Source organism: Musa acuminata, chromosome BXJ2-3, assembly GCF_036884655.1.
Source record: "Musa acuminata AAA Group cultivar baxijiao chromosome BXJ2-3, Cavendish_Baxijiao_AAA, whole genome shotgun sequence".
NCBI lineage: Eukaryota > Viridiplantae > Streptophyta > Magnoliopsida > Zingiberales > Musaceae > Musa > Musa acuminata.
This window is the reverse complement of record NC_088340.1, coordinates 6585954-6608955: the sequence shown is the minus strand read 5'-3', so window position 1 is coordinate 6608955 and position 23002 is coordinate 6585954. Positions and strand designations below refer to the sequence as shown.

The window sequence follows — 23002 nt, the reverse complement described above, 5'->3', positions numbered from 1 at the left end:
CATACATAACTAAATGTTTGAGTCGACTACATCAATTTGTTCTACATAAAATGACATCTCAAATCAAATAAATATATTTTGTGATTGAGCATTATTTTACCTAATAAAGAAGCTACAGGAAGATTGATGGAAGAATAAGGATTAGAGGCAGACAAGGCTTTCTTAGAAGGAAGCTAGAAACAAGGCATGTGAACTATAGGTCACCATCCCCAGGAACACAACAACAGTTACCTTCTCCTCCCAAAGGTTCCTACCTTGACCTGTGCCAGAGAGTTTAGTAGTAGTAGATCACCAACATTAATCCATGGCCATGCCCAAGAATGATGATAAAACTCTATCTTCATATTCCAAAAATAGTTATATTTTTCTTCTTGAAATTATATATATATACATATATATATAATAGAGCTTCAACAAGTCATAATAAGGATTAAAGCATGACACATCATCCCCTTTGTCATAGTAATGTTCTTGACACTTGGACTAAATTATTTGTGAAATAGGGAATATTACATCTCTATTCTTGTAATGTTAGCATAATTGAGGTGATAACATGTCCCTCCAAAAATTTCAGATTAATCATTTATAGATGTGACTAACTTTAGCTACTTTGAGCTAAAAGAAGAAGAATATAATACTAATAATAATAATATTATTATTTTTTCAAATATGTCTTACATTCTTACCATCATATGATAAACTTCTAAAGGGTATTAAACTCTAACATTTGGTAGGATATATATATGTTGTATTATAATCTATAGGGGCAAATACACTGTTTCCAAACTCTTCAAGGATAGATTTATAGAGCTTCCTTTAATAAGAGAGTAAAATAAAAAAATCCAAATTCACCTAAGTTTACTAGTCTAATATGCATCACAATAGTCATGGTTAATTAAGTAGTTTCTTAGCTTTTATTTATATTCTACATAATGCATCACTACTAGGAACCTCATAAGTGACAAAAATAAATCTAAGTGTAGATAGAATTAATCTTAACTAGTTATTTGAGAAGAGGAAACACATAGGATACTCCAATTTTTTTCTCTAGTTTTTCCAGCCACATAAGCAAAACACTGATACATCACAATTGTAGTAGCAATTTTCAGTACACTCATAATATTGAATCAAATAACATATGTCTTAAGGCAAATAGAGCATCAGGAATCAAGGATAATACAAGTAATCCATGAAGGATGTCTATCTGCCATATAAGAATAAAAAAACAATATATATTCTGCATGATTGATTTTATTGGACTAGAAAATGGTCCATCCTCATGATTAAAGATGAAGAGTAAGGTCAATTTCATCTTCATCTTGGTCTCCACCATTCTTGACATCAGAAGGATTATGCATCAAGGATGATGAGCCTCCCATGGTTGTTTGCAGTCTGTCTTCTTCTTCAAATCTCATGGTAGGATCATGTTTTGAAGGCTCGTTTTCTGGGAATGCTCCAAGGCAGTCGTACTTTCTCTTGTTGGAGGAAGAAGAAAATGGGAACAGCTTATGAACATTTATACCAGAGAGTGCAGGAAAGAGTGGCACATCAGTTTTGGCTCTTTTGACAGCTTCTCTCTCCTTTCTATGGCTATTTTGATGACCACCAAATGCTTGTTTGCTTGGGAATATCCTGTCACAGAACTGACAGCTGAAACCCCTCCTTCCCTCAGTATGATCCATCCTCAGCTTCTTACCAGCCATTTCAGACACTAGCAAGATTTAATGTGAAAAAACCATGTTAATATGAGGAATGATCCCCTTGTTAAAACTCAAAAATCATGATATGATATGGTGCATGATCACCTTTTTTTTCTTCCCCTTGTATCAGTTTAATGATCATATGTAGTAATGAATCTAAAGTTGAATCTGATGGATCATATCATCCTACATGATCAAGAATAATAAAAATGATGAAGTTACTATTGCAGTGTGTTCATCATGTAGGGTGGCAAACAACAGGCAAGCATAGTATACAATGGTCTACAAGTGATTGTGAAGAGCTAAACATGAAGAACTAAGAAATATGAGTGGAAAAGTGGTGTTCCATTCATAGAGTTTGAAGTCATTGATAACTAGCATGTTCATAAAAGTAGCAACATATAGGATTATTAGCTATATATATACAGATGTTTAGTTAGATCATATGCTGAAAAATTACAAAGGGAACTATTTACTATGGATCACAAATCAAGTAAAACAATAGTAGAGAAGAAAATTAATGTGAAACATATGGTATCTACCTCTAGCTTCTAACAAAGAAGTTTGTGGCTCACAATGGCATCTCTGGTGAATGCAATCCTACCTCTACATGAACCAACAATATATGCTTGCTTAGCTGAACAAGACAAGAACGGAAGGATTTGATGATTGTATGGTAAGTGATTAATTGATAGCAAAATTGGTTTCCTTAAGTAATTTGATTCATCCCCCTTTCAATATCTATAGTAGGAACCCCTTGAACTCATTGTTACCAATTATATGTTTCATGCTTATTATGAACAAATCTATCCGAGTATATTAATACAAATGGTAAGTTATCAATGAAAGGTTACGTTTGTAGTCTCATCTCTTGCACATCAAATTAAGTTCATCTGATATGGAATTGTGGCAAATCCACAATCGTAATTTGAGGCCACAAACTCATACTAGTCCTTGAAGACATATTGATTGTCAACTCAAGTAGTAAATCATATGATTAATCATGATAATAAATATCATAAATTAAATTATGAAGAATCTTTCTTCTGTAACTAAAGTAATGATATGTGCAACAAAATTAGTCTAAGAATATAGATTTAGATGTGTGGGTTTAGTAGAATAGGTAGAATTAATAATATTTTCAACCATGAATAATATTGGTCAAAATTGAATATAATTATCCTGAAACTCACAAAAAAAAGAAGAAGTAAATTTACTGAAATTATACCAATTATAAATATAAATCACTTCAAATATATTTAAATTAATAAATATTCATATAAACCATTAGCATAGTGATGAGTAATTTAAGAGACTTGTGTCTAATTATGAGCCAATTAGGATATTAAAAGAGTAATGTTACACTCATATTCAATACCAAAGTGAATTGAGGATAGCCACAAAAAAACAACTACTAAAATTCAAATATAAACACTTTGAAATAGCTGATTAAGCTAATTGGAATATAAACAAAAGAAAGTAAGTGATAATAATTAAAATGTAATATTAGTTAATTATGATGTTGGGATATGGATAAAGAATACGTAAATAATCATTGTATGAAATGAACAAGGGGGACCCACATGGGTCCCTGCTTTCATATGGATGGTAACGAGTCGGGTGAACGGGTAAGGAAAGTATTGCTCAACGTGAAAATGGCTGGAAACCCTAAAACTGTCACCCGTTGCTCTCGTTCTCTCTCTCAAATGCTATGTGGGTCCCTTGTCTCATAAGGAAGGTAATTTGTTTGGTAACTATGCATGGGTAAGTAAAGTATTGCTGAACGTGAAAATGGCTGCAAACCCTAAATCCTTCACCCGGTGCTCTCTCTCTCTCCACTGTAACCACCCTAGTCCGATCGATCGGGCCATGGCGCTCTGCCTCCTTTTGTACTTGGTCTCCGGCTACTCGGTGTTCCACGCCTACGACGTCGACGAGATCAGATCGGACAGAGCACAGAGGCCTTCCGTAACTTCGTCCTCGACCTCACCCGCTTCGGTAAGGTCGTCAAGCTCGTCGCTTTCCACCCCTTCTCCTTTACCCTGGACGCTCTCAACCAATGCAACGCCATTTCTGAAGGTGAGCTTAAAACAAAAATCGATTTTTTTGTTTATTCCTTTTGCCCCGAATTAAAACTGTGGCAATTTTAGATGTATTTTTTTATGGGGGTGCGGGATTAGGGCTTATTACCGAGGAGCTGAGGAACTTCTTGGAGATTAATTTTCCAAAGGTGAAAAAAAGGGAAGAAGGCAAAGTTCAGCCTTGGCATTGCGGAGCCGAAGGTTGTGTCAGAGATATTTAAGGTGAGTAAGATTTGTTGCCAGAGCAGGCCATTTTCTATGTTTAGCTTCATGTATTAAGCAGGTAGCTGAACGTATACATAAGTGTTTTTACACTTGGAGGCTTGAGCCTTTGGTATAGTTTATACATGAAAACATCAGGAAATTATACTGGCTGTGGAAATTGATTTGATCCATTAAAAGCTTTATCATTTGTGTCAAATTTGGTTTAGTGATCCTGAATAGGATGATGCTGAAATCTAATTGCAAACACATCCCTCTTAAAAGATGCTGCTGCTGTCTGCCACTTATCAGGATGGATCACAACACCTCAATAGTAAAAGTTAACTTGAAATTGGAGATTTAGATGATTAGTTGGTTAGCAATTTCTAGAAATATTGTTCTACTACAAATTTGTAGGGTAATGCAAGTCAAGGTTCACAATTTGTATACTGTACCAGTCAGAACTTGGACCGGTATTGTACCTGTCAGGGCTTGGTAACAGTGTACTAAGTATCGGGGTGGGCAGGTACATACCAAGTTTAAAAAAAAAAAAGCCTGAAGAACAGAAACTGCTTGGTACATAGCTTGTACTGCACTGTACCTGACGATATTGATCCTCTATCGGGTCATACCAATCCTGTACCAGGTGTACTGCACAGTACAGGGCCTGTACCATTCGGTACAAGTCTGGTGTCAGGTGTACTGCCTGGTTTATACTGTCCGTGCACCAGTAACTCTTTTGGACCAGTAAAATACCCTCATACAGAACTGCACCAGGCCGTATTGCAAACCTTGATGCTAGGTATAATACGGGACTCCTGAGTCCTAATCTAATAAACTTGTCCTTTGGATGGTTTCAGATCTTAGCTGTGTCAGTGTACTCGCTGAAACATTAGAACTAGATGTAGCCTTGTTTTCTCAGGTAGAGACATAGAATGTTCTTCTTGTTCTTGTTTTCTTTAAACCTTACAAGATTCAAGTGGAGTCATCTCAGTTACCTTTACAAAAGAAGCTTAAAATTGAACAAGAAAATTAAGATTTTAACACTGTAGTCCTCTTCTTAGATGCAAACTCAAAACAGTCATATAGTATTCTTTTTAATACAACTTGATCTATCTTCAAAACATGTTTTTTTTGTTGTTGGTAAGAAATAACTTGCCTTGGTGCCACTAAACTTACTAAATTGTATACAAAAATATCATTTAAGTGTTATTTTAGTAGACATATGGATCATCTTGTCCTATTCACCAAATAGAAAGAATTTAGTCTTTGAAAGAAAGAAACATAAATTTGTTTTGAGATCAGTTCATGAGGTTCTTACATGTTCCAAATGATATAGAAGTATATGGCACCAGAAACAAGCTATCAGGAGTTAATGGATCTCAGAATACTTTTAATTGGTAATAATCTATCTTATTAATAACTATTAAAGTTTGACATATAAAAATAATGTCTTAGTGCCATTAAAACTTGCGAGTCCTCACCTTAGAAGATATCATGGTCATTTTGTTTCATTTATCAAATACAAAGGATCTATCCACCTATATAAGAATAAAAAAAATTGTTTGGATATCATTTCATGAATTACGTTATTTGACTTGACCTTTGTAACTTGAACATAATTATTTGTAAAATAGGGGATTTTACATCTTTATTTCTGCAAAGTTTACAAATAACATAGTTGCTCTTAGAAATTTTAATGTATCATTCATGTCCCTGCAAAAATTGATATCTTCCATCTAGAAGAAAGATTTAGGTTACTCACTTGTAACTGTGACTAATTTTAGCTAGTTCAAGCGAAAAGAAGAATTATAGAAAAATAATATTTTTTTAAATATCTCTAGCATTCATTCTTACCATTTTTTTAAAACCAACTTCTTCATGGTATTAATGTCAGTTAGAATTTTAATTAATAGTCAAACGACAATCAAATAATAGAGAGAAATAATATTTAGTGGACCATATAGGAGCAAATATAACATTTCCAAATTCTTCAAGGGTAGATATCTACAGCCTCCTTTAATAAAAGAGTAAAATAAGAATCATCAAGTTCTTTCAAGTTTAATAGTTTTATATGCATTGCAATAAGTCATGGCTAATCAAGTAATTCTTCAATTTCTATTTCTATTCCACATAATGCATCAATAATAAGAACCTCATAAGTGATAAAACAAATATTCAAGCAAGAGAAGCCATGTCAAATTAATGTGAAAATGATCTTAACTAGTTGTTTGAAAAGAAGAAATACATAGAGCAATCAGAATCTTTCTCTAGTTGTTCATCCATAGAAGTAAAAACAATGATTGACATCTATAATACTATTATTGTAGTATTGATTTTTCAACAAACTTGTAATATGGAATCGAGTAACATACATCTCAAGGTGCATTGGGAATTATAAGTTAAAGGCATAATCCATGAAGGATGTCTATAATCCATATAAGAATGAAAAACACATGACTACTTTGCATGATTATTTTTATTGGACGAGAAAAGAGTTAATCCCTGTATTCAAATATGAAGATTAAGGTCAATTCTATCTTCATCTTGGTCTGTGCCATTCTTGACATTGCAAGCATTCAACAGAGAAAATGAACCTCCCATGGTTGCTTTCCGTGCTTCTTCTTCTTGAAATCTTATAGTTCGACCGTATTCTGCAGACTCATTGCTGGAAATGTTCCATGGTTGTAGTAGTTTTTCTTGTTGGAGTGAGAAGTACGGGGGAATAGGTTTCTAACACCTGTACCAGAGAGTTGTGGGAGGCATGACACATCTTTTTTGGCTTTTTTAGCAGTGTCCCTCTCCTTTTTATGGATGCTTTGATGAACCCCTAATGCTTGCTTGCATGTGAGTATCCTGTCACATTACTGGTAGCTGTAACTCCTTTGCTCCATAAGATCTGTTCTAAGCTTCTTATCAGCCATTTGATAAACTAGAAAAATATACTAGGAGAAAAACATCTTAAAAGGTGATCTCAGAATTATCTCCTTGTTCAAATTTATAATGACCTTTGTTTTCTTCTACTTATACTAGTTCAATTATCATATAATTGATGAGGCCCCTGTTATGTATAGTTTTGTAGTTGAATATGAAGGATCATATCATCAGAACACTGAACTTGTTGGTACAGAAGAATTGAGAATTTTGTAGGTGCCACCTGATGCTCTGGAAGTAATCAACCTGGTAAATGAAACGAGTGGTCTTCCATGGAGTTTGAAGTTATTAATAAATGATATTTTGAGGCTGGTAAACAATATCAACGTATTAAAAGTTAGGCATAGTCACAAGTGTGATCTGTGTTGCACATAATATATCTAATTTTGGTAAACTGGAGAATTCATCCTACTTGTGGGGATCCGAATTATAGATATTTTTATATATGGAATCATCTGTTACATCACGTGATTAGTCGACGGAAGTTTTACAGAAATGTAACAAGGAGAATGATCAGAACAAAGATCTACATAGGAAAAGAACAAAGAAATAATGTGGACAAGAAATTTAGTTTGATCATTTGCAGAAAAAAGATGACAAAAAGAACTAATTTTTATGAATCACAAATCAAGCAAAACAATAGCATAAACGAAAAATAACGTAGTAAAGAGTAGGGAGTGTGCACACCCACCTTGAAAGGAATTCTTCATGCACAATCATCTACTAGCTTCTAACACAAGAATTTGTGACATGTCTTGCTTGTACATGAACCAACAATATATGCCAGCTGAATGTTACAAGGATGGAAAGATAAGATCATTATATGGTAAATAATCAATTCATAGCAAATTTTCTTTCCTAAGTAATTTGATTCATTCCCCTTTTAACAAAACCCTTGAACTCAGTGTTACCAATTTTATATGCTCATGATGATGAAAATAATAAAAAAAAGGCCTTTTTCTGTTTCCATTGGAAGGTTACAGTTGTAGTTATGGCTTACACTTCAAAATTAATCTGATATCTATTTCTTTACCATCATACTTTGAGGTCACACATATATTAGTCCTTCCAATCAATGGCCACCCACTTTCCTTTGTTACAAGTAATATTAAATATCAAACTTGATAGGAATGCATTATTTAATTCTTTTATTTTGGCAATCATGAAAAATTCATAGCATAAATAAAATTATGAAAAGCCTATCTGTAATGCATTGGGTAGCTAAGTAATAATATGTGTAAAAAATTAGTCCAATGATATCGATTCACATGTGTGAATATAGTAAAATAGTAGAACAATTATTATTTTCATCCTTGAATAATATTTATATTAAGAGGTATAATTTAATTTCACATGTGTTTTAATTTGAAGCAGCTGATTAACCTTAACCATATTGAAATATCAACAAAAGGTAAATGTTAGTAATTGAAATGTAATATTACAAAATTATAATGTTGGAATATAAATAAATAATATGTAAGTAATCATAATTGTATGCAATGAATCATAGACAATGAATTTACCTGGATTCTGGGACCCACATGAGTTCCTGCTCTCATATTTTAGGGGTATGATATGAGGTTTTCAAGTTTCAAATCATTTGTATATGCATGCATGAGGGAAAGGGTGTTGATGGAGTCCTACTGGATCCAATGAACTTATCATGCAGTTTTGCATTCAGGATCCGTATAAATCCTTCAGTATAATTCCTTGTAATCAGACAAAATCTAAATACATTTTGGATCCTTAAACCTATTAATTCAAAAGATGTGCATACCTTCGCATTATTTAGGTTTGGATCACAAAGAACACTAGCAAGTTTTCATACCAGCAAGTCAACTTTATTCTTTTCCACCTTGGAACACCATTAAAGATGCCATCCAGCTATCACTTATGATTGCTGTCTCCTTGAAGATATATAGCAAAATAGCAGCACCCTGACACCCACCACATCCACTGGCGAATCTGTGCCTTCTGCCATGCATTTTCTTCTTATCTTATTTGCCCCAAATGCTTCTTCATAGATTCTGCAGTGTTTCCCTTCCATGTTATTTTTTACTCTATAACTTTGTTGTGCATCTTATCTTATTTGATCCTTATATTCATATATATAGCTAGATCTTACACTCTTTCCTTGATGGAAAGAGAAAAAGGAAAGAATGGACCACCAGAAGGAGGTATCTTGTGAAACAATGATACCATTTGTCTTGATGTGTTATGTGTTGGCCAACTAATAACCAGCATATCAATCTTGATTTATATGCTCACCGCAGATGGACAATGAGAAACACTGGTCTTCATGATTTTTTGTGTAAATTCATAGCTGAAATTTGAGAAGTTGGACAGGATTACTTATCAACTAGCTGCCAATGACTAATTTGTATGAAATTTTTTCTTTTTTTGGCAGGACCCGAGAGTAATGATTCCTTTGTTGACTCGGAGGATCGAGGAGTGACTCCATGACCAACTCAGCTAGAGGTTTAGTGACATATTATACATGATGGATGAAACAAAAACAGTGGATTTGGCTTGTTTATCCTCCCACTAGCAATGCAACACCTTGCTTCATGTCACTCAAGGGATCATTTATTAAACTCATGTATTAGTTTCAAGGACAACAAAATAAAAGATTTGATTTGGTCATGTCCACCTAGGAATGAAATCTGGATCTGGCAAGCCAATGGTACCAAACTGTGGACTCACACCCCCAAACTGATTTGATTAGAAATCTAAATTGGTGTGTTATCTTCACATGATTGCATGTCTGATTTTTCTATTAATTTTCTCCCTCTGTATCAAACAAACTCAGATACATGGTCACAAAGAAGGTACATTATATCTGATCAGAAAGTTCCAAGTCTCATTTACTGAGAACTCATTTCAATCCATGTGGTGATGGGCAGAGCATGAGCAATGCTTTTCAAAGGCCTCGCTCAGCTGCATGCTCGTTGAAAAAGACTGAAGTCATCTGCCCATCGATTGTTGAACAAGGAACAGAAGGTGAGTTCTATTGAGTCTGAAATATTTCCACTGCCTGACTCTCCAAAGCTTGAAGTTCTTTAAGAGCTGTTGAAGTCCTCAAAACTGAGCTTAGCAAGCTATGAATTACTATTAATTTTACACAATCACATTGTTTCAAGACAACTATACATATGTATATTACACAAATTAAGCTACATGGAACAATCCATTGTTCTAGTTCAAAAACAATAATCTGACCAGGTCAAACTCAACATGATTAACCCAATAGGACCTGTGAATCCTCACCTTTTCTTTTCTTTTTTCTTTCTTTCTTTCTTTTGCCTTTTGACTTGTACTGTAGCCAACAACCAAATGTCATTAAAGAAAGCAAGTTCAATGCAACTACACCTCAAAAGCCAATCTTTTTTGCTTTCTATAAAACAAACTGCCATTGGGCCATTTCCAGTTTCTATTTGATGCAGTGGCTATTCTTTTTCGTTGGTTTTGATAAAGGTGTGACAACAAAGTTAATTTGGTGAAGAAAAAGAGAGAGAAGGATGGTGATAATGTTCTATATCAAGCAAATGTCACTTGTTATAGATAAATTTTAATCCAAATGCAAACTACAAATTATGGAGGAATCTTGACCAAAGAGAAATAGTTTGGATATATGTAAATTAAGATTTACGGAGTCATAAGTTGCATCATTCACTTCACAAATTATAATGAAATGCCACATTCAACATACACAAAACTACTTTGTTAGCTTACCAAAATGCCAAGTGATACTTAATTTTGTTATTGGTTACTATATATGTAAATCAAGGGAAAAGCTTTATGGTATGCTTAAAACTTGATGCAAATCCATCCATAATATGAAGAAAACAACAACATAAAAAATAACATATATTTCCCTCCTTTTAGGTTACTCATACTGACACAGTTCTAGGAGTTCCATTATCTCACAACATTAAGCTTTAGCAACCCTCCTCATGACCACAGCAGATATTACTCTACTAGTGCAGTCCAACATGTGATTTGGATGTTCTTGATGAAACAGCATCCTTGTTGACATTTTAATAACCCATGGGAGGGTGAAGACTTGTATCTCTGGAAGCAGATGAGCAGATCAACCTTATTCAATCTAATTAAAAAAAGATCTTAGATGTTTGGCATTTAAAATGCTTTTTCTCCACTGAAGTTTTTAGTTTTGTGGTAACAGATAATTGAAGTGGGTGAGAGGGCCATCAAAGACTTGCTTGATAGCATCATAAGAGTGATTTGAAGAAGCTAATACTAACTTACCAGCTCTTCCAATTTGCTAAGAGATGGTATATATTTGCATGCTATCATCAGAAAACTCATCACCAAAAGGCATGTTTCTTGTGCTGCTTTATCTATCTACCTGCTCATGCATGCATGTTCCAATGCATCCCTTTTCTTATTGCTGATATCAGTCGTGAAGATAAAAGAAGGTGGTGGCTGAAGATTTGGTCTTCTTATGCTATCAAGTCTTGCCAGAGTTTGAGATGTACCAATTATCTGCCAACTATGCATGATTCTGCATTCCTTTCCTTATTACTGAGATCACTTGTGAAGATAAAGAAAGTGCTCTCTAAAGATTTTGGTGTCTTATTAGAGATAAAGAAGGATTGAGGAAGATACATGAGAGAGAGAGAGAGAGAGAGAGAGAGAGAGAGAGAGAGAGAGAAAGAGAGAGACGGGCAAATCTGGAGATATCACATGGAATTGCCTCCCAAATGTCTGTGGGGTAATGTGACATGGCAACGAAGACCACACGATTAAGATTTCACCCAACTGGAAAATGGTGGGGCCAGCTGACATCAGCGTATCTAAGGCCAGAATCAGGTGGGCCACCACCACTGCCACTGCTACCTTTTAAAGCCACCCCAAATCACATGGCTAAAACCATTCGTCGCTAACTTGTCCCTCGGGAACTCCCCAACCCCATTCCCTACCTCACCCTTCACGAGACCCCCACACTACTCTTACGGCTCGAGGAATCATGATCTGTGTGAGTCTTCCTTTAAGTTAACTGCTGCTGAGGGTGGAGTTTAGATATGCCTTGTACTAAGAACAGCGTAAGATCACCAATATATTTCATGTAGTGAGAGAAATACAAGTCTCTATCTTTGTTTGGACATGGGGAGATATGGGTGATATCTGGTGGATCTTCCTTTCCAAGAGGAGGTGGGATTTGGTGGGTTGGAAATTGGCTTATATTTCAGTACCTTGCTGGCTAGTAGAGTCCATTTGGAGTGAAGAAACCGAGACTCCACCTCCTCTGCCTTCTTCTTCTCTAGCTCTTGGCCATTGTTGGGAGGGGGGAAGCTCATGGCTGTTGTTGCAGAAGCCCAATTCCATGTGCTGGCTGTGGATGACAGCCTCATGGACAGGAAACTCATCGAGAGGCTCCTAAAGACTTCTTCCTTCCAAGGTACCAAACCTCTGGTGATGCCAGTGATTCCTGCTTTGAATTGGTTTCCTTTCCTTCTCTCTTTGACAAGTTGGCGGTGGTGCCTGCAGTCACCGCTGTGGATTCTGGGAGCAGGGCTCTTGAAGTCTTGGGGTTGAGCGAGGACCTCACAAGCTCCGCAGCCGTCTCTCCAGCTCACAATGTGATTGCTTTCTTCTTTTCTGTGTCATGGATCCTTTTGTTCTCCCTTTCTTTCGTTTTCTGAAACTGTGATTGTTTCTCTTCTTCTTACAGGAGATCGAGGTAAATCTGGTCATAACAGATTACTGCATGCCTGGGATGACAGGGTATGACCTTCTCAAAAAGATTAAGGTACAGTCGATGCTCCCTCACATTTCCATTTCGTGGACATGTTTCAAGAGATTTATGGGGAGCTTGTTCATTTCACATCAGGGTTCATCATCTTTGAAGGACATCCCAGTAGTGATCATGTCATCCGAAAATGTGCCTTCCAGGATAAACAGGTGAGGAATGATCAGCAAATTCCTTCCTTGTGGTGGCAATTTCTTTTGGAAAAGTTGCTTGAGATATGATGATATTTACCAGGAAGATATATGATGTTCTTGAAGATTCTGAAATAATTACTCTTGGTTGGTTGCTTGTCACAGTCATGCATTTGGCTATCATTCATCAGAGGAAAAATTCCCTCAAACTTTTAGGCCATAAATCCTGCTTGAATTAAACATTTGCATCATTATTTAAAAGATTTATTTTTTTGATTGAAACATCCTGATTGACACCAACAAAATCAAAATACAAGAAGAGAAATTCAACTACTCTTCTTGATTCTGGAAAGAATATTATTCTTGATGTCAAATTTGGTAAAAGGGTCCTTTTTGGTGCTCATGAATGAAGCAATACATTCTGATGTGATGATGGGACTTGATATTGCCAATGCGAACTGGAGAGGTTTTCTTCCTTCAATTAAGAACCCTTGATAAAAGGAAAAAGAAGCAGATTTGGGTTCTGCATTAATTAGAACCTTCTGATATCTCTCTATGCTTGCCCATAATTGAGGAACTTGTGGTCCTATGCATTTTTATTCCAATAAATTTTATGTGATGGAAAAGTTGCCTAGATGTCATCTGTTCTTGTGGTCAAATCAGGGAAGGAATCAGGGGAAAAGACAATCCTTTTCTGCAACTTAGTCAAACATGTCATAATCTTTTCCTTGCTCTTGTTAGATTTGCTCAATATTCTGAAGTTGATGTGATGAGAAAAAGAAGGGGAGAGAGAGAGACCCCACCTGTGGTGTCTGTATCTTTACATCTAAGGTGGAATTGCTTTGATGTGTGCTGCTCGCAGATGCCTGGAAGGAGGAGCAGAAGAATTCTTCCTGAAGCCAGTGCAGCTCTCAGACATGAAAAGACTCAGGCCTCACATACTGAAGGGGAAATCAAAAGAGCAGCAGCTACAACAAGAAGAAACCAGCATCACCAGCAACAAAAGAAAAGCCAGGGATGACGAACTCTCACCAGAGAGGAGAAGACCGAGACTGTCTAATAATAGCTTGATATGATTACACACATTCATCAACCAGAAAGATCATTAGTTCCTTTTTCAGGTAGCATTAGTGTTGCCAGGAAATTTACATACAAATACCTCCAAATGATGCAAATTTTGTGCTGCTCGAAGCTATCGAGAATTAGGAAATGTAAATTGTTGAAGGATGAAGTCGATAATAAACTAGATTTATGAAAAACTACATCGAGTTGCCTCATGCTGTCTGATATCATTGTTTCTTCTGCATCTTGGAAAAAAAAAAGGAACTAGAAATAATCTGATTGGATAGTACACTAGTAAAGCTTCTGATTCAGGCTTTTGCTCAGTAAAATGATGGAAATGTCAGGAGCAACAGGTTGAGCTAATGTACATCTTTTTGTTGCTAGTAAGCACCAATACAAAGCAATAGTAACAAGAGGGATATCAGTAAAGTTCAACACTTTTGACATTTCAGAGAATCTAGATTCAGTCAGTCTAAAACAATATAAAATGCATCCTTGCAGGAAAAGATTGTGAAAATTCCAACATTATTCTTCTATACTTTCGGCAAAACTTAGAATTTAGTATTCGCAAGCCAAAGTAAAGTTTGAAGCTAAGGATTGAGTTCTTGCTTTGAGTTTACATGTCTGTGCAGCAAGAGAAGAATGCAAATAATTTAAGTACTTGTATCACTGCATCAGAATATATGTTTCCTCTCATATTAGAACAGGATAATAAACCAAGAACAGATTAGTGATGCAGTAATCACTCTGAGAACAATAAAAAAAAAAGAAGGCCACTACATTAAAAAGAAAGAGTCAATGTTGCAAGTCTATCTTCTGGTCAAGATATGTTTGGTGAAACTTCAACTTGGAGATCTAGAATGACTTCACCTATCAAATCCAATGATGGAACCACATTGAAGGAAGACCCTCATCCATGATGTCAACGAAAACAGGATGGAAAACTTGGGTAGAAGTTTCCAAGTTGATTACCAGCATATGGAAAGGAAATCTAGAAGACTTGACTCGAGGCCTCTTGCAAGACTCATCTTAACTGAAGTCCAAAGTTTAAGCTTATTTAAGTTGTGGGTTGATAATATAAAAGCTCCACTTTCTTTGATCTCTTAACTATATAAACTACTCTTAATCTTATCTCAATCTTTACTTTACACATGATTTCTTTTCAACATTCAAGTCTATCACGTCTCCCTAAGATTATTCTTTTATATTTGTCAGTATATTTGTCTATTATGATGCAGCTCATCTTCACTTAAATCAAATCTAGTAGGAATAGATCATTATGATAAATGCTAAATGCTAAATAAGTTGTCTTTCAATATGAGGCAGAGTTCAGGATTCAATATATCTACTGGAAGCTCTAACTAAAACAGAGCTCTTTCAAGTAGCAGACCACAGGCCATCCCCAAGATGCCTCCATCTGCATTCTGCAAGTGTGATGAGGTTTATGCTACTTAAGCAGTCATCAAGAACAAGGTGGAAATAATTTATGTGGAATTTTAGTAAGGAGATTTTTTTTTCCCTGAGTACTCACTATTACAGCGTGATTAAAAGGGAAGCAGCAAAACTGATGAAATGACATAACATGTGACAATATACAGTTTACATAGGCATTCTCTAGTGGTGTAATGGCATGCAGGCAATAGTCGTTATTCTGAGAATTTCATGTTCATTTCCTTGATTATAAGCAATATATAGTCCGAATAAACGTTCATATCAGACTATCTTATGCAGAACTTTTTTGAGAATTTAATGGTCATTTGCTTACAGACATATGATATAGTGCAAATTCTTGGAAAAGAAAAGCCCCTATTTTATGAATTTCCATTTTTTCAATAATATCGTAATTTCCCTCAAACTATAAAGATGACTTCTTTTGGTGGAACATATGAAGAAAAATAGTACAAAGATATTTCTATAAGGGAAGAAAAATTAAGCATTCTATGAAAATTTCAAAAGGAGACGCATTTAGCAGGAAAAAAGATGAAAGATGAGGCTTTTTTTTTTTAAGAATTCACGCAAAATAATATAGTGTAGATGAGGTCTTTTTTTTTTTTTGGAGGAAAATGACTAACTCATAAGTCTGACCTACATATGGATCATACCAAAAAGGCATTTTATAGGTGGATGTTGTTCTCCTTGGTGATAGATAAAAGATACATGTAGGCAAACCAAAAAGGAAGATATGGGTAAAGATTTGCTTTTGTAAGGACATACAATATCCATAAAAATATTTATGGAAACCTGTTGAATAAGCAATAATGGAAAGTAATTAAATCTTGGACCTAAATCAATCTTGGGTGTCCATCAGATAGATATGATATCAGTATATTTAAGATATAGTGTTCAACATCATAAAGAGAGAGAAAAAGAAAAAAGAAAATTGAACACAGATTTCTACCAATATATATTGTCCATTATATGGTTCATGGTCAGACTGGAAACACTGATAGCAACAAATCAATTTGATGAGACGCTGGATAAAAATAATAACATTAAATTGCAGAGTCATTGAACAGTACAACAAGCTTAAAAGAAAAATCACATGACCTCCTGCTTATTTTAGTAAAATAACCAAATGTAGCCAGATAAATAACACAGGAAACATAATTATAGTAAATCCAGCAAATATTGTCTGCTTAATAACACAAACACTTATATCGCTTCAATTGGTCAACTGCAATGTTCAGTTGATCTAAATATTCAGCATTTGTTCTGAAGCCGAAGGGTGAAAGCCTTGAGCGATAAAAGCAGTTGCTTTAGCCGTTCTTTAATCTCAGGATCAATAAGATTTCCATCTCTGTCAAATTTTGGTGGAGGCTGGAATGCATGGACAAAGAGTTCCGGCTTGTTGATGAAATGAAGATCCAGAAAAACTCCAACCTGGCGAAGATGGAGCTGAGAGTTTCCTCCTCCAAAACCACCACCAGCGCTTATAATAGCAGCAGGCTTGTCTGCCATTACGTTTGGAGGTCTTGATGCCCAGTCAATAGCATTCTTCAAAGGACCTACATATAAACAAGAAAAAAGGGTGAACACATCTATAAACCTGTTTTGTACTTTTGTGGGGATCTGACAAAATGCACATTTCATCCAAAATCATCTATCTGAATATCCTGAACTAGTTGATGCTACCAAAGGGAGTGTGATGATGCCATACACATATGTAAGAGACTCCAACCCATCATGAAATTGCTAGATTTAAGTGAATGCAGATGGACAATTTAATCTGATACTAAGAGAAAAAGCAACATCTAGAATCTGCAACACATGTAAGACCCTTCTTTTATGAATACTAATAATTGAATGTTAGTTTACTACCTAAGCATTCTTGAGCTTATTTAACTTAAAGAAAATGTTTATCAGGTTTTCAACTCGATCTTGCTTGCCAACTTAGATTAATGTCTTATAGAGGCTCATTATGCCAGCATGCCAAGCTAATCGACTCACAATATCGGGAAATACATTGAAATTTTAGTAGAGAAAGAATGATCACTAATAGGTTCATAACATTGTCCACTTAGTGCAACAGATGATCATTTTCATTGCCAAAGTTTGATGAACATGTACAGATTCAAAACCATTACAACCATGGTAACTGACATACAGGGCATGAGATGTGAATTATACCTTACACATCATTCCAATCATTTTTGCCATTCCTACAATTGTGGTATAATAAACTTGGCATAAAGTAAGAAGTGTTAGAGGAAATCCTCTATCCTGTGGTAAGTGGATAAAATTTAGTTTTATAGCCTGAGAAGTGCTTAACATTAAACATCTCTTCGAAATAGCACTGTATTACTGATCTAGGATATGAAGCATAAGGGTATGCCATAAAAGGACCAGCCTAGAAGGATGACATGAACACATGGAGGAACAAAGCTATCTTGTGAGTTTCTTCTTTCCTTTATTTATCATTATTCCTTTCATTGTTCACCTAAATATAATAATCTATAATCAGTATGTAGCTATTCAAAAAATTATGTATCAAGGTTTTAAATACCAATCTAATATTGATTTCAACAACCTATCAAATTGGCATGCTACCACCATATACCAATATGTAGAGCAACATTAAGAACCTGTACATCCCAAAATAACAGGAAAGATAATAAAAACAAAGAAATATTAGAGAAATTCTAAGCTGTATGACCTGCTGCCAGTGCTTATTTGGGCAGTCCTATATGATCCAAAATAACTAGAAAAATGATAAAAATAAAACAAAATATGAGTGGCACCAAGCAATTCCAAGCTGTATGATCTGCTGCCAATTTTTATTTGAACAGCTATTATAAACCATGGTGTCTGTGGTTTCGGAGTTTTAAGAGTTTCGAAGTGTTTTGTATGCTGGATCAAGGATATCAATGGAAGTTATAGGTTGTAACTCATCAATATAGGGACATATCTAATACCAATTTCAGAAAAATATATCTTGCAAAGGATGTAAAAATTACTTCATGTTTCTGGTACTAAATCACCAGAAATGATGAAGGTTGCTATTATTTAATATCAGTTTCATAGAACTATATCTTGCAAAGAACAAAAAAAATTGGCTTGATCCTTCCTTGCAGAAGGCTTTACCATTTAATTCATGAACGAAAAGCCAATCAAACTAAATCTAAAGCAAAAGTGTGTCCGTCTGCATTAGTGTTATCAAGGACATACTTACAGGGCGCATCAAAGAATTCCCTGCACATTCACTACAAAATCATTTAGTTTGTGCAAGGCTAAGATGTCTACGAGAACAAATAATTTAACAGACAAAGTGGCATCAGAAAATATATAAAAAGATCAAAAGAATCCGCAACATAATCGAAAGAAATGATCTTTAACAGAGCACAGAGCAGCAGCTATGAAGACGATCAAACGAGAACCAATAGTATTTAATGTTGGGCTGATGGCCCATATTCAGCCCATGTGGGCTTTATCAGCCCACAGCTCACACCCCCTCTTAACCTAACCCTAATTAAGATTAGGGGGGTGTGGTGGCTGCGTTTTAGAGACAGATTAAAGCTATAAAAAGGCAGCAACGAGGCAGATCTTGGGAGCGACGAGATTCCAAAGAGAAGAAGGAGAACAAGGCAGAAGAGGAAGAGAAAGAAAGGGAAGAAGACAAGGACAACGCAGAGAGACTGTTCACAATCATCTAGCAGTGTTCTCATCTCAGGTTAGATCAAATCTACAGTAGGCTCTTGCTATGATTACTTGGGAGGTTTTAGATATTGTGGGCAGTAACGTGATCCTTGTATCCCAGTTATTCTCTTGTGGTTGTTGCTTGGGTTTTGGGCAAGAGATTGAGATTTGTATATTCATTATTCTCATAGTGGATTATCTCTAGCTTGCCCCGTGGTTTTTACCCTTCACATTGAAGGGGTTTTCCACGTATATCTTGGTGTTCTGTTTGATTGTGTTTCCATTTTATTCCGCTGCGTATTTTGGTCTTCTAGTATTTGTTCCTATACAAAGGTTATTCCTGTTTATATCCCCATCATTGAAGGCAAGTTTGGATTTGGATGGTGGGTTACCCGTGAAGGAGTAGTTGTACTCGGGCGAAGCCAATAGGATGGCGTCGGCTCCGCGGATCGTCTGCCGGAAGGCCTCCACGGGCTCGGGGAACGTGCCATCAACCTCGAGGTCGGTGTTGACGAAGGGGAGCGGCGCGATGTCCACGTACTCGATCGTCATGCCCTCGATGGACTCGTCGCATAGCTGAATGGCTACGGAGGAAGAAGAACAGAGAAAGGGAATCAGAACTAACAGCTTCACAAGGAAGAGGGCAACGGGAAGAGGGTTGAGGGTGGCTTGCCGGAGCGGATGAGGCCGCGGTTCATGGAAGCCTTGCGGAGGGAACCGCAGAGCGCTGCCACCTTCACAATCGGTTTCGTCGCCAAAGCCGCCGCTTCCATCTCCTCTCTCTCTCTCTCTCTCGGCTTGCCTCCCTCGATCGCCGCAACGGATGCTCTGCTGGTGCAAGGCATCGGCCTTTAATATATAGATATCATATTCCCATTGTTTCGGGCTATGTTTGGAACGACATAAATATTATTGTAAAAGTAAAATGGGCATTTTACCGGATGCCTTTTTTCGCTCCGACGAAATTATTCAGACATTGACTCGATTTGACTTTTGGACAGAATGAACGTATTTTTTTAGGATGAACTGATTTTATAAAATTTTATTTAATCAAATTATACTCTAATTTTAATTAAATTATTTTTAATCTTTGAACCTATTAATTTTTTAAAATTTAAATAATTAATTATCATAAAATTATTAAAATATATATATATATATATTATTAATCATCTTAGAATCATATCCTGTCAGTTCTATAAGAGTTTTTATTATATTTTTTATTTGTTAAAGTTTGAATTTATTTAGTGAAATTTGATCAAGTTTATAGTGAAATTTAATTACTTTCGGTGTGTTTTCTGTTATAAATTGTTCAAATTAAAAAGAAAAAAAAATTTCTTTTCAAAAGATTTATTTGAAAAGGTGATTTTTTAGTTATTTTTGAAAGATTGTGTCTTTGAGAAAATATCTATAAATAGGTATTTGAGGGTAAATCATGTAGACATTTCTTTCATACTCTTATTCTTTATTTTCTAAATGATTGAATTAGATTTTCTCTAATTTCTATTTGAAGATTTTGTTTACTCAATACAGATCTTCTAAAGGCTCGTAATATCCACTAAAATTATTCGCATCAAACTCATAATAATTTTAGTGAGAAGAAGGTACAAATATTATTTTTAGGAAAGTATTTATACATATTTCAAGTCTAAATATTTTCTATAATATTCTTGATCTTGTGTTTGTTATTTGTTTTCATAGTGTTTTTCATCCTTTTCTTTGTCGTATTTTTCAATATTTTCTGAGCTGACAGATATCTGTGTTTGAAACCTATTATTCTTAAGTAAAGGATAACTTAAAAACTACTTTTGAGGACAATGCTAAACATGCCTCGGACTCAACATTCTTCCTCCATCAATGAACCATCATCCTATTCTTATTATTGTGTGAGTTGGTGGTAATGTTTGACTCTTTCTACCTCTCTAAAATATTATTCTAGTGGCAAGCAGCAGCACATTTCACCTTGTCTTTGTGACTTCTTCAGCACTAGGGTTGGTTGGCAGCTGATATTGCCAATACACATTCTTTTTCTTGACTGGTTTCGATCTCGGCTTCTGAGAGAAGAAGTCAGTGAGGGTGTGCGAAAGCTGAGATGAGGACGCCGATTTGACCAAGCTAGGCTAGTTGGGAAAGTCAAACTTGAGATCTAAGCTTTGCTACTTTGACAAGTCTGGGTTAAATCCAGGCCAAATTTGAATTCAAGCATCGACCTCATGGAGATGGATGTTGACCATTCTAATCTTTTGATTCATCATGTGCTTGCTTGAACTGGTTTTACCTTAAGTGATACCAATGAGAAAGTGATCTTCATATATATCCTTGTCAAATGATAAACCTTGTAAATCTACCTTTGGCTGTAAATTAAAATTCTTAATGATATACGATTGATCTTGGATAGTTCAGCATAGACATTCCTTCATGACATGGTTCAACTGGACAAGCACACATGGAATTATTCTTACGTGAACTGCAAAAGGTTAACCAAGTAGCACTAGTACTACTACTACAGAGAGAGAGAGAGAGAGAGAGAGAGAGCAGAGAGAGAGAGAGAGAGCAGAGAGAGAGCAGAGACACTCTCTCGATCCTCTTCATCACTACACCATCTTCTACTCAAGACGCAACAGCGGAGGGCTTCTCCTTGGACTTAACACCAGAGCTTTCCCCGCCGGGCGGCAGCGCCTTCCTTGCAGCATCACCACCCAGGGACTTCCCACCGTCAGCATTGCCATGACCCGCGCCCTCAGGCGCCACCTTGGGCGGCGGCTCCTCCTCCGCCGTAACGTCGAACGACGCCGGGAGAGACTGGGAGGCTTGTCGCCGGTGGCCTGACATCGCGCGATCGCAGCAGCGCAAACTGCTCGCTGCTTGTTGATAGGGATGAGCGAGAAGAAGATGTATAAGGGATCGATGGATAAGTGTTAGGTGAGGCCACGGCGTGTCGCAGACATGGCTCAGCTACTGCTCGAGATCTTTCCGTGGCCACAGGCCATGGTAGGTCCGACCGAGGGAGCCAAATCCACGCCGTGGACTGCATGCTTCGGCGATCCATCCATCCGTACTCCCAATAATGCCTTGTGCCTCGTCATGAGCCTCTCGGGATGCCCAACATTTCTTGGACCTACTCGAATTATTTGTGGGGGTTCCCTGTACTTTGTCGCCCCGTCGTCAACAAGCCACAAGCCCAAACGCTATCGGACAAACTCCCATGGCCACAATTCTACCTGCAACGCCATTTACTCGCTGATCCAAGCGACCGGTTGCCAAGGGAAACAGTTCCAAGGCCCGGAGAAGGAGACAAAGTAATCGTTGAATGAAAGGTGAATTCAAAGTTGTCTCTAACTCAATTATTAGTGATACCTTCCATCCAGTTCTTCTTCCCAATCTGCCACAAGCAAAGGTGAGTGCATGGAAAGCATCCAAACTGCATCTTCTAATGGAAGGTTATCATCTTGAGCTGTTTAGGGTTGCCGCTTGTTCACCCATTGCGCCAACTTTTAGCCTTGCCTTTTCATGGCCGTGCAACATGAATCAAGAACATAGAATTATAGAGGCAGAGAGTAATCATGTGCAAATGATTGGTGTTTGAGTACAATAAGTTGGTCATCCTCTTGGCCAACTAGAGGAACCATAGCCTATTTATTAGATATCTCCATGATGATTGCATAGGTGGGTATCAATTGGTTAACTATATTGTAGCATTGTTTCAATCATGATAGTGGACCCAATTATGTTTGAGAGAGATTAAATCGAACGAGAGAAAGAAAAGAGAAGCAACTTATAGGAATGTTATTGATAACTTGAAAATTGCAATGTTTAATGGTGGCAATGACATTTTAATAAACAAACACACCCATTCTTTCTCTTGTTTCTAATAGAGCTTATCACTTATGCATCACTATAAAATTCTCTAATAGACACTTTTTTTTGTGTGTCTACTTTCAGAGAAACAAATCAAATTAGTTTTAAAAATTGATCATATTAAAAAACATC

At 36.2% G+C, this 23002-nt stretch overlaps 3 protein-coding genes, 1 long non-coding RNA gene and 1 pseudogene across 4 annotated transcripts; 2 read left to right on the top strand and 3 right to left on the bottom strand.

Moving 5' to 3' along the window:
* Positions 1-1283: 1283 nt before the first annotated feature.
* LOC103978075 (zinc finger protein KNUCKLES-like) lies at positions 1284-1703 on the bottom strand. Its single transcript, XM_009393778.2, has one exon. It carries the CDS (start codon positions 1701-1703, stop codon positions 1284-1286), a length of 420 nt encoding a protein of 139 aa, XP_009392053.2.
* Positions 1704-3474: 1771 nt separating this feature from the next.
* LOC135607116 (nucleolar protein 56-like) lies at positions 3475-4188 on the top strand (annotated as a pseudogene).
* Positions 4189-11850: 7662 nt separating this feature from the next.
* Positions 11851-14094, top strand: LOC103977690 (two-component response regulator ORR9). Its single transcript, XM_009393271.3, has 5 exons — positions 11851-12335; positions 12425-12516; positions 12609-12686; positions 12768-12838; positions 13680-14094. The coding sequence occupies exons 1-5, from the start codon at positions 12233-12235 to the stop codon at positions 13891-13893; spliced, it is 558 nt and encodes a 185-aa protein (XP_009391546.2). The 5' UTR covers positions 11851-12232; the 3' UTR covers positions 13894-14094.
* Positions 14095-16357: 2263 nt separating this feature from the next.
* Positions 16358-19848, bottom strand: LOC103977689 (NADPH:quinone oxidoreductase-like). The gene is made up of 3 exons (XM_009393269.3): positions 19686-19848; positions 19405-19596; positions 16358-16884 (listed from the first exon to the last, which is right to left on the bottom strand). The coding sequence occupies exons 1-3, from the start codon at positions 19783-19785 to the stop codon at positions 16580-16582; spliced, it is 597 nt and encodes a 198-aa protein (XP_009391544.2). The 5' UTR covers positions 19786-19848; the 3' UTR covers positions 16358-16579.
* A 1597-nt stretch (positions 19849-21445) lies between these two features.
* Positions 21446-22599, bottom strand: LOC135606432 (uncharacterized). Its single transcript, XR_010484816.1, has 2 exons — positions 22370-22599; positions 21446-22252 (listed from the first exon to the last, which is right to left on the bottom strand). It is a non-coding gene; the product is annotated as an uncharacterized LOC135606432 (long non-coding RNA).
* Positions 22600-23002: the final 403 nt, after the last annotated feature.

Excerpts from the sequence above, each read along its gene's own strand:
- LOC103977690 (XM_009393271.3), top strand. The coding sequence starts at position 12,233 with ATGGCTGTTGTTGCAGAAGCCCAATTCCATGTGCTGGCTGTGGATGAC. Across the intron at positions 12,336-12,424 it reads AAAGACTTCTTCCTTCCAAG|TCACCGCTGTGGATTCTGGG; the intron begins GTACCAAACCTC and ends TGGTGCCTGCAG. Across the intron at positions 12,517-12,608 it reads CCGTCTCTCCAGCTCACAAT|GAGATCGAGGTAAATCTGGT; the intron begins GTGATTGCTTTC and ends TTCTTCTTACAG.
- LOC103978075 (XM_009393778.2), bottom strand. The coding sequence starts at position 1,703 with ATGGCTGGTAAGAAGCTGAGGATGGATCATACTGAGGGAAGGAGGGGT.
- LOC103977689 (XM_009393269.3), bottom strand. The coding sequence starts at position 19,785 with ATGGAAGCGGCGGCTTTGGCGACGAAACCGATTGTGAAGGTGGCAGCG. Across the intron at positions 19,597-19,685 it reads CCGCGGCCTCATCCGCTCCG|CCATTCAGCTATGCGACGAG; the intron begins GCAAGCCACCCT and ends CTTCCTCCGTAG. Across the intron at positions 16,885-19,404 it reads GTACAACTACTCCTTCACGG|GTCCTTTGAAGAATGCTATT; the intron begins GTAACCCACCAT and ends GTTTATATGTAG.